The 12,019-nt window shown below is 38.7% G+C and overlaps 1 protein-coding gene across 1 annotated transcript; it reads right to left on the bottom strand.

Moving 5' to 3' along the window:
• Positions 1 to 1,301: 1,301 nt before the first annotated feature.
• Positions 1,302 to 11,186, bottom strand: LOC120720554. Its single transcript, XM_040010280.1, has 3 exons — positions 11,118 to 11,186; positions 2,119 to 3,093; positions 1,302 to 1,803 (listed from the first exon to the last, which is right to left on the bottom strand). Exons 1-3 carry the CDS (start codon positions 11,184 to 11,186, stop codon positions 1,600 to 1,602), a joined length of 1,248 nt encoding a protein of 415 aa, XP_039866214.1. The 3' UTR covers positions 1,302 to 1,599.
• Positions 11,187 to 12,019: the final 833 nt, after the last annotated feature.

Raw genomic sequence — 12,019 nt, 5'->3', positions numbered from 1 at the left:
AAAAACATCACTTAGTGTTTTTATAAAACCACTAACATGGACATTGGCACCATAAAGTGAGCATTATAAATTCAATGTAGAACATGTATCTTTTTATAAAATCACAAAGGACAACATCAGTCCTAATTGCATCTTTCTCAAAATACATAAATTCAAAATAAAAAGTCAAATACTAATCACTTTTGTTTGAAAAAGAAATGAAAAACTATTTTATAAAATGGGTACAAATAAAGATGATCATCTTCCAAATAACCAGAGCAAAGTTAGGTAAACTGATGGAGTTAAATCCACCCAAAGTCTGTAGTAAACTTAAAGTGCTTTAAATAAAGTGCTTAAAACAAAGTGCTCAGTAACAGAGTGCATGTCCTAACAAACATTGCCTTATATTCCTTCCAGAACTACTCTTTCAGCAACAAATCATTTTTAAGAGCATGTAGGCAGGGTTTCAGAGGTTTGCCGTCAACAAGCCCCATGAAGATTTTTTGGACAAAGGTAAATGTGTGAACCAGCTTCCTGGGGTAGTCTAAATGCAGAGCATAGATCAAGCCAAACAATAAAGCAAATGCATCTGCAAATCTGGGAATATCACGCATCACCAAGTCGCCTTCCACCACAATGGCCATGCTTGAGGAAGTAAAATGGACTGGACTGGTCTGGGAAGCGCCGTCGGTAACCACTGTGAGAAGGGCAACTGGAGTGTCAATGAGGGTCGACTCATCCAATGTGTCCGCCTGGAATAGACACAGTATCAATAAGTAAGGTTGGTTTGAGAGAATGTGACAAGCATGACCTGTAATCTAGCAAAAAATTCAGCAGTGTAGTGGGTTACTTTGTAACGGGTTAGGGTACTCTACTTTTTTGAAAAATGTACATTAACGTGTTAGCTTCTTGCATTACGTAATTAGTATGTTTGTTATTTTTCTAAAAAAAAAAAAAAAAAAAAAAAAAAGAAGTCATTTTTTATTTTATGACTTTATCTCAAAAAGAAACTAAATCTTAACTTCAGCCTTGTTTTTGGGGCCACCTGCAGCATAGCCATAGTGCTGTGATACGCCTGTGCCCTGCTCCTGACCCTGTGTGTGTGTGCGAGGGTTTTCTAAAGAGAGGGTATTTTGCTTGTACAATTTGGTAGCTGCTAGGGTATTAAATTGTATTTTAAAAAAATCCATAGCATTTTATCTTACTGGCAGAATTTAAGTGATGCAAAAATACACTTACATTACATGTCTTAAAGAATTCTGGGTCCTCCTCCCGCAGGTATACAGGAAGGGCACGAAGCACTGCAGTGCGTTTCATGTTGATATCAGGCGCCTCCTAAAAAGGGAAAAGAAAAGTTCATTGAACACAAAGTTTTCAGGTGTCATTCTTTGGGGAGAATACATGTTTATGAAACTGCATGACATGTGACTCTACATAATTTTGGAGACATTTCTTTTAAGACACAACCTTTCTGTCTCTTATGACAAAGAGTCTGTATCTTACTCATTTGACAAAAATCCTACACAGTATTTTAAAGTAACATACCAGATCAGAGCTGTAATCTGTATAAAACACAAATGTTCAAAGCAAGGAAAAATTGAGTTTTTATCAGTGAAACTTTTAATTTGTGTTAATTTTATCATTATCAATATTCACCTGAAGATCATAATGATTCAGGATGGTTCGCAGAGCCTGTGATATCTTGCCAGTCAGTGCAGCCTTCTGTCTGTATAGAGCCATAAGTCGTGGTGTGTGTCTGTCAAGTTCAGCGTAGAACTGGTTCCGCAGGTTAATGTTTGTGACTCGGTGGAACTCCGCACAAATCTAAAATAAAACAGGACAAAAACATCCAACATGAAGCCAAATTACTGACCAAATTTACATCTTATCATTAAAGAGGAATTGCCCAACTTCTGTCTAACCTTGCTTTATAGATGTCCTATGAAGTGTTTTTTTTTTTCTTTAAATTAGACCCGAACCACAAGCACAAGTGTATCACAAAGCTGAAATATATTTTTGTTTGTTATCTATTATTTATTTATGTGTCATTTATTTATTATCTGAATCTGAAGAGATCTGCTGAACTTGCATTGTTTCATGTTAAACTGAAGAAGAAAAAAAAAATCAAAGCACAGATACCTGAGAGTCAAATCGCAGAGCAGGCCATTTCTCTAAGAAGTTCTTTACCATTGGGTTGTCTTGAACAATTTCATGGCGACGAAGTGCGAAGGTAGTCTGCATCAGTTTTTCAATCATTACTTTGTTGGGCTCAGTCTTCTCAACCTCATTTTTTATCTGGACTCTCATATCCTCCAAACTGACCTGATCTTCTCCTCTTGGAAAGTTTGGGAGGTAGTTCACCTCAGCTCTTCTGGCTCTTTTTATGTTTGAGTGGGGATGCTCTCCTTCAGGGTTGTTAACACTCCTCCTGCCAGCGTTGACAGACACCTCCACACATCCAGATCTGGCTAGCTTGGTGCGATAATTTCCCATCTTGAATTTTAAACTGATCTTCCAACCATAACTTCCATTCCTACTTCCAGGCTCTTTAAGACATGGATGAGTGGTAACAAGAGCTTCTGCTGCCAAACCGACATCTCCATCACTCGGATAGGCTTTGAAGGTGTGCATCACTGAAGCCATGGTCTCCAAGATGTTATGCTTTTGGGCTCGAGTCAACTTCAGATGTTTTCCAGACATCTCAAAGGCTCTATTTCCCTCCTCAAGGAGATGTTCAACTTCGTAAGAAAAGGTAGGTACTGGGAAAGTGTCAGGCAAACACTTCAGACGCTGAGCTAAAGGCACATGAGGAAGGATGTCTGTATCAGAACTTGCACAAGAACTGACATCACTTTCAGATCTCACTACTTTTAGTGTGCCCTTCTCCGGCAACTCTTGAATATCCAGTAGGCAGGTAAGTTGCCCATCAAAGTCGGGGTCTTCGTATTGTAAGGTAAACTCAAAGTCCAGCCTTGGGTTGAGCTTCTCACGGAGTATGGTGATTAGTTCTTCCACCGACTCAGGCCGCTTAGTTAGAGAAACCTTCTGAGAGAAACCACAACATCTGTGGTGAGGTGAACTCTCAGCAGGAACTTTTGGGATACTGCCATCATCCTATGAATAAAACAAGGAATGGAGATGATTTTTAAAAAATGAATCGTCTCATATATAAAAACACTGTACATCATACCATTAACCTTATTATGGTCAGTGATAATTATATACTCAGCCATCATTACAGCTTTCAAAAATTTCAAAAGTACACTGTACATTTCATGACAAAATAAACACTTAGCATGGTAAAAAAAACCTTACAATTACTGCTGTTTACTTTGAGTGCAGTCTTGAATTCTATGGCCAATCATCCAACAGTCCAAAACATAGGTAAGAATTTCAGATGTTACAAAGTCACAGGCCATCATTCCATTTAGTCATGGTAAACAGTAACCCTCTTTTAGTTTTAAGTTTTTACCATATAATCAACATTGTCTCACCATGTATAAATTCTGTTAAGTTGGAAAAAAAAAAAAGAAAAAAAAAAAAAGCACAGAATACATATGAATTTACACTGCAGTTATTTTAAAAAACCAAGCCAAACTGCGGGATAAATCTTTGCAAAGACACATTGTTATGCAATAGTAGATAATACATCAGTGAGATACTTGTAATATTACACAGAACTTCTACTTACAAACTACTTCTTTTACAGGCTGCTGCTTAAGATAGAAGTTGCCACTGCTAGCTAAGTCATATTTGAATGATGCTAATGAGAAGAAGAAAAAAACCCGGCCGAACAATGAGGCTGCTGTTGTAAAAACGCCAACTTTCTTGCATTGGCAATGGGTCGTTAAAATATCACTAAGACACTTTCTTTATGTGCAATTCTTATTAAAACTGTGTTTTAATCGGTTAAAACTGTAAAACTGATGATATCATCGGTTTGAAAAAGAGCGCGAACAACAGCGAACAACAATTCACTACCTGGGTCTGTGCTGTTTAACACAACGGCGCATTCAAAAACAAGTTAATGGCTGCAACATATTAATATACTTGCTTTTTTACGGAAAAAATAAACATAACGAAGGTTCCGTTTTACTTACAAGTTTCTCCAAATGTGCTCTCCGGTCGCTCGAGAAGGGCAGCCATATTGAACAGAATTTTCTGTCAACGTCGTTCAGGTTAGAGAGAAAACGTCATGACGTACAAATGCGGAGCTCGAAAAAAAAAAACATTTACTCAAAAATCATAATTAAAAAAGCAGTATTTACTCTTAACTTCTAAGCCATGTACAATTATAACTGTTTGAATCGTTAAGAGAACAGAAAAGTTTTAAGTTGTTTCAACTTTGTGACGCATTTCAATTGTTATATCCACAAACTTTATAAGTCAGGTGGACTGTTGGGGTTTACAGTGTATAATCAGTGTTAACTCAACCGAATTAAAAAAAAAAAAAAAACATTCATGATTACCACACTGCAGCACACTGGTAACACTTTAAAGACTTAATTGTTTTGAAGCGAGTATGTTAGGTCAGAAAACATGTAAAACATTCAGAATCTTCAAGGAAGGACTAGAATGGAAAGACAGTGGTCAATAAGCAGTAAGGAAAACACAAGTTTAGTTTTAAGTCTAATTATCTTATTAAAATGCAATTTCTAAATGTGGATCGCAGAACAGCAAGTCTGAAACTGGTTAGTTTGTGGATGCATCAGTTTCTAATTGTGATACTTTATACTGCTGGCAGTGTTTTATTCTTTTATGTAAGGAGTTTTTTTTTCTTTTTTAGAGGAAGAGAAACATTGGTTAACATTTCTCTTGTCTGTTTCTGTTTTGTTTGAATAGAGCTTTTTAAAGCTACTAGTTCATAGGCAAAAGTTTTGTAATTTGTATTATACAAATTGCAGCAATTTCCCCTAGAGATGTGGATTCTTATTCTGTTTGCAACAAATTTTGCATTAATAAATGATGTGAAAGAATTTTGTAGTTTTCATTATTGACGTTTTTAAAAACTACAAATCAGGGTAAGCAATTTTTTTTAAGTAAACTTAACTTAATTGAAATAGAGAGAAATTAACAATTTGATTGGTTTGAATATAAGTTTGGGACATAAGTGTAAAGGAAACAAATTATTCTGGTACACTTACACGACCTTAGTTGGAATTACTAATAATATTTGACTAAGTCGTATCCACAACAGTTAAGTTAAAGTAGCTTAAAAATATATGTTGGTTTTACTCGCTTAAATTAAATTCAGTGTACTTAAAAAATATTTCTGGATTCAAACAAATTTATTTCGTGCAACCACTTGTCATAAAAAAAATTGAGTAAATTGAACAAAACATTTTTTTCAGTGTGTCAGGTGTTCAGTTGTTTGGCTGCTTTGAGGTAAGCAAGGTTCTTATGATGGTCCCAAATGATGAATGTCTGTTCAGCTCCCTCCAGCCAGTGTCTCCAGTCCTCAAGTGCTAGCTTCACTGCCGACAGCTCTGGTCTTGAACATTGTAATTATCTTCTTTGTTGTAGATGACAGAAACAAAGCACAAGGATATATTTACCTCACTCTTCTGTTACTTCTCTCTGAGTCTGAGTGTCTTAGTCTGCCTAGTTCCTATTTATTGTGACAGTCTCATGTTCCATGTTTAATGTGTTTAGTTCAGCCTCCCGTGTGGCGTATCGTCATTTGTATCAGTTGTGTTCCCCGTGTGTTTGCACTCCCCTCGTCACCCTCGTGTGTATTTACGTGGTCCAGGCACGTGCAGAGGGGGGGGCTAGAGGGGCTTGAGCACCCGCCCCTTTCCTGATGGGTGCCCAAAGTGTCCTTTTGTTGAGGCAACTTTAAAAAAAAAAAATTATTATTATTTTTTAATGTGTGTGTGCGTGCGGAGTCCTGTCTGTGCCCCTCAACAATAATATTTAACTATTAGTCACAGTTTTGCTAAATAAAAGGATCTGGCTTGCATCAGTCACATGATCACATTTAACCAATGATCGCCCTTGACGGCAGAACGCGCTGGTTACGAGCCGGGAACGAGCTCACAAAGAGCACGCGCATTTATTGCGGTCCGGAGCTGTAGGAGAAACACAAGTTAACTCAGAGACACAGACTGATGCAACAAAACCAGTAAGTAGGTGTACAGCGCACACTGTAGTGTATAGCACCCAGGAGTATTAGCTTATTACGTACACGTTGGTAAGCTGTCTTGTTGCAACTGACGAACTGAAACAAACGAGCGTGCTGTGTGTGCAACAGCACGACACACATTACCTGTCCTTTTATTAACTGCACAAGTAGTGCTGGTCATAGCTGCTGGCTACCTGTGTAAGGCTGTCATGGGTCTGTAGCTCTGTCACCGTTTTAGGGAACATATTTAGTTTTAAAGCAAGTTACAGGGCTTTTCCTGCCTTTCTGGAGGGATTATATTTCACTAAAAAACGATCTAATATGCATGTCCACATAATTATGCATTATTATAATTATAATATATTAAAAAAAACACACGCTGCATTTTAAAGCACATACATTAAGAAGCAGATTATATTAGATTTATATTTTAAATAAGACAAAAGTTGGATTTTACAGCAGTAAAATTATTGTATCTCTACAGTTTAAACATGTAATAAGCTTTGCCCCTGCACAGAGTGGATAGTGAAACAAATGGAATCATCATAATGACATTATTTCATATTTATTACTTCCCCCTCCTCATTGCTTTATTATTGTAGCTCTAGTAATAAATAATAATGTAAGGATTCTGGATCAGTGTGATGCCCATAGTATATACAGTATTCTGAAGAAGGTCTAAAATGTCACTGTGTGTGCGTGCATGTGTGTGTTTTATTTAGATGGATTTTTTAAAAAAAATATTACTCATGATATAACATTGTGCAGACATGCCTGGTAAGGACATGAGGAGGAAACAGTAGGAGCTGTGTGAGGCTACTAAAGGCAGGGCTATAACATTTTTCTGTCATCATTTTATTATAGATTAAGTGCAAGAGTTGTTAGGTGTGGATAATTAGATTATAGTTTATTGCAATAGCAAGTTGTGCCTTGTTCTCAGATGGACAGCAAGTGGAGAGTGATATATGAAATGATGGGATGGAAGGAAGAAGAGAAGCAAAGAGTGATTCACAGGCAGAGTCTAAATTATTTCTCACAGTTTTTTGTGTCCTTATGGTTCCAAGCGCTGTCACCAATCTTTGCATTTTGTTATTATCTCATGACACTTGTTTAATCAGCTACCATCTCTCCTATGGACTTTTTAATGTCTACAGTCTCAGATCAACACAGCCCTGCCCTCCAGCACTATCAGCAGCAGGAGCAGCAGAAACACCTCAACAGCAACATTGTACTGTGGCTGTAGCTCAGGTGGCAGAGCAGGTCAGCCACTAATCAGAAGGTCGGTGGTTCGATCCCAGGCTGCCTCCTGGCTGCATGCCAAATATCCTTGGGCAAGACACTTCACCCGTGTTTGCCTACTGGTGGTGGTCAGAGGGCCCGGTGGCGCCAGTGTCCGGCAGCCTCACCTCTGTCAGTGCGCCCCAGGGTGGCTGTGGCTACAATGTAGCTTGCTATTGCCTGTGTGTGAATGAGTGAATGACTGAATGTAACGCTTTGGGGTCCTTAAGGACTAGAAAAGCGCTATACAAATGCAGGCCATTTACCATGTACCCATCAGGTAAAACATCGGTGATGTTTGCTTTGCCTTGTTGCCCATATTAGATTCTTGATGAATGTGTGTTGTTGTTATTCAGCCTGGTTCAATGTGCCCCTTTTTAACTTTGAGCACCCGCCCCTTTAAACCTCTCTGCACGGCCCTGACGTGGTCTGTTGTCGTTCATTCTTTGTCAGGTCGTCTGTAATGTTCACGCCGTGTTTCCAGGTATCCAACCACCGACACAAGGTTTCCATGTTTAGTTTTTAGTTTTCCCAGTTTAGGTTTCGTTTAGCGTCGTATTGATTTGCCTCGCCCTTTGTTTTGTACATTTTTATCGGCCACAATAAACTGCTCGCCTTTTGTTAAAATCAAGTTTTGTTTCCACGCTTCATGTAGTCTGCGTTTGGGTCCTCTGTTCGCACTCCACACAGTCTGCGTCTGCTGACTGTGACACTTTGAATGATGCTGCCTGTGTAATATAAACACAATTAGTCCAACAGTGTTTCTGTGCTGTGAGAAGTACTGCATGATGGTCAGTTAACTACTTTGAAACAAATCTTTTGAGATTGTTTTTAGATAAAAGGAAGTTTGGAGTTTGACCTATAATTAGATTAACCATTACTTAAAAGAAAATCACTGTCTTAACTGCTGCCACCTTAAAGGGAAAAGTAACTCTCACGCGTATATTTATTTATTTTCTTCTCATTTTTATATCTATTTACTAGCTTGTTTTTGCACTGATGTAACCGGAGCCTCGTCGTCTCATCTCTCTGTATGCTGCACTGGATACAGCAGAGATGACAATAAAGTTTACTTTGACTTAATAAGACTTCCATTTTAGTGAATACTAAAATTATTTTTCACTTTTATACTACCAGTTTTGGTGATATTCTGTAGGTTTGAATAGTTTTTTTTCTCTAATAAATAAAACAATAATGTAAAAGCTGCCTTTTGTATTTGCTTCGGTTATCTTTGTTCAATATGATGACCTGAAACGTGTAAAAATATGTTAAAAAGGAAAATAGATGAAAATAAATTTAAAAAAATATGTCAAAAAATAACTAAAGATATGTTATATCTTTTAATATTATAAAATATGAAAATATCTGTCTCCTCCCTTTGCTCTCTCTCTCTGCTAAGTGCTAGCATTACCAGGCACTTGGCTTGCAGGCACAAGGCCCCTTTGTGCTTTCTGCCCTTGTTCCTGCACACCTTCCTTGGTGGCTGATCTGATATCCTTGTGTTGGTGTTGTTGCCACATCATCATAATAAATGTTGTTCCAGGTTCAACATTGCAAGTGACCAATCACATTGTTGTGACGTCATACTTTTGCAATCCAAGCAATTCATTCATTTATGACGTTCCAATGTTACAAGGACAATCTGTATAATGCTTCCCGTTTATTAAAGAACAGTATCCTGGAATGCAAAGAATTCACATTGCTGGATCGGAGGACAGAGGCGGTTTCTCGCAAGCTAAGCAGATTTTTTTTTTAACCCTCTGGGGTCGCCGGAAAATCACATGACCAATTTAAGACGACACAGCTACAAGATGCAGCGATTCAGAGTCTCCATTTCAACTTGGGTCGAAAGTGCGGACTTCAAACTACATACCAGTTTTTGAATTGTGTCGATGGGCCACGTAAAACCAGAGTTGTGATAAAAACTACACACGATGTTTTTTCCTGAACAAAACAGTGGCGTTTACAGCGGGAAGAACGGTAAAAACTGCGTTTTCTACAGACAGCGCTAGCAAACACTCTCCGCTTGCGAGTGAAAAAAGAAAAAGAAAAAACACCCCTTCCCTATTGGTGTTAGATTTTACCATGTCAGCCAATCAAAAAAATGATGTGGCACTTGGTTGTTTAGGGAGAAGTTTTAGTGGTGACACCCGCGACGGACAGCCGGCGAGCGAAAGAAAGAGAGAGAGTGAGTTTTCATATGTGAGATATTAGTGACGTTTAGCGTGTTTGGAGGCTAGAGTTAGTGTGTTGTGTAGTTATTGTCTTGTATTGTGTGTCAGTTATACTGCTGAATTTCACATTTTCTCCAAAAAAAGCCATCAAAGGCAGATTCCAGCGTTCCCACATGGAAAACTGGACTGATGCACCTCCTGCTGTCAGACCTGCAGGTTTAGGCCTGTGGTGTTCTCCTGTCTTATACTGAACACAAACCATTTTTTTGGACTGGCACAAATAATTTCTGTGCCTTCTTATTTGATGCAGAACAACTGATTGTTCTGTAAATAGATTTAAATGGTTATATAAAAAACACATAATTATTTAGAAATATACAATTTCTATTTGCATTTCAAGTTATGAAAATTTTGAATTTTGTGTCTGAATTTTGATCAACTGTGCTAATATAGTATACTAAAATGAAAAGATAACTCAGATTTCAGATATTTGAGGTTGTGCTGAAAATAATGGTACCAAACAAGGCAAGAAAAACATATTTTACAGGTGAAATATAGAGGTAAAATCAAAGTAGTCAAAAACGGCCAATTATACCCTGGACCCCTGAGGGTTAAGGCGTTTTTTTCCAAAGTCGCAAAAGTATGATGTCACAGCAAGCAATGTGATTGGTCACTTGCAATGTTGAACCTGCAACAACATTTATTATGATGATGTGGGAACAACACCAACACGAGGATATCAGATCGTGCTTCCTTGGTGTCATCGGCTGATTGTCTTACCGCTGCCTAAGATAGGAGAGATCCTTCAGTTACCATCTGAGTGCTTAACTATGTCAGTAAAACCGGTTCTTCACATTGTAACTCTGATCCTGTTTGATACTTGCTCTCAACTTACCTCTGCTGTCCTTGACACAAAGCCCAGGTGTTTTTCCCTGGGAGAAAGAATTGTCTAAGGGTGGATGTTGAGGAGTTTTCTTAGTCCCGCATTTGAGTCCAGGTTGCACATTGGTTTCAAGTCAGTTCAGTTTTATTTATACAGTTCCAAATTACAAGTAAATAACAACAGTCACCTCAAGGCGCTTTCTAATGTAAGGTAGACCCTACAATAATAAATTAGACAGAACAAGACAGAAATTCTTTTTCTCAGTTCACTGCACCTATAACTTTCTCCAGCTCTTGTACCTCTTCTTCACCCTCTTAGTGCAGCACTGTATCCACTGCCACCCCTAAAGCCACACCAGAGGTGTTTTCTAGTGAGTTTTTTTGTTTTTTACTCAGTGTTTTGTCATCTTTACACAATAGAGCTGCACTTACTCTTCTTACTGTGCCAGAATAGTGGGATGTGCATTAATGTGTGCGCTGGCAGTTTTAAAATGCTGCAGGGTGTCCTGGAAAACAAGTGGCAATTTAAAAGGCAAAAAATGTTAGAAGCACGTCTGTGGATGTGATTCTGCTTGTCATATCTGTGCCCAAAACAGCTGTGCCAGTTCTCCTCCTGCAGGGGTCCTGAGGCTGCTTCTGACCCCTGGATGACCTTTGTCGTGGAGTAACACTGCCATTCTCACCATTGTTAGATCATTTCTCCAAGACTTCTTCACTTTGTAGCCCTCCAGAACTTCCTTTTTCTGATACATCATAGAAAACGGACAAACAGAAATTGTTTCCTGCCAGATCTTCTTTTATCCCCATTTCATTCTCAACTTCGGGAAGATCAATAGTGGAGGTTCTTGTCTCATATACCGGAGTTGGACTCAATGCCTTACACAAGCATCCTGGAATGTCTAGAACTGTACAAGAGCAACAGGACTCCAAGAGCCTTTGTCAGGAATTAAATTAGGATAAGGCAAACAACACTTGAGCTACAAGTACCTGTGGATCCCACAGGCAAATGGGAACCATGGCTGCTAGGATATGGCTGCTACAGCCAGCAATTACCTGCAGAGAATAAGGTAAGTCCTGAGGAGTCAGCTGAACGTGAAGAACAAGGCACTGAACAACTATGCCCTGTTGGTCATGAGATGCCCTGCTGGTATAATAAGGATGAGATAGAAGCCGCTGACATCAACAGCGGGAAGGAAAAACGGGATGAACAGAATCCTTTTTTTGGATTTCTTTACCTTACTGAGCATGCATCAAGACAAGGCTCAGGGATGGGCAGCCATCTACCATGACTGGTTGGGATTCAGGAAAAAGAGAAGTGAGCAGAGAGAAAGTTTATTATTTTCTAATGATTAAATGCAATAGTGGTGTTTAAACACACAGAGAGTGAGTAGAGGTGAGTGAAGAATAAATGCTCAGTGTCTCATGGAAAGTGATGCAGCACCCCAAGCCCATTGCAGCGTAATTAAGGTTCAGGGTCACCTTATCCAGCCTTTATTTAAAAAGTAATGCTTTAAGCCTAATCTTAACCACATAGAGTGTCCAGACTGGGAGCTGGTTGCATAGTAGAGGGCCTGAAGGCCCTACC

Source organism: Simochromis diagramma, unplaced genomic scaffold, assembly GCF_900408965.1.
Source record: "Simochromis diagramma unplaced genomic scaffold, fSimDia1.1 OVJJ01000585.1, whole genome shotgun sequence".
Lineage (NCBI taxonomy): Eukaryota > Metazoa > Chordata > Actinopteri > Cichliformes > Cichlidae > Simochromis > Simochromis diagramma.
The sequence above is the reverse complement of the archived record's forward strand: the minus strand, read 5'-3'. Positions and strand labels throughout refer to the sequence as shown.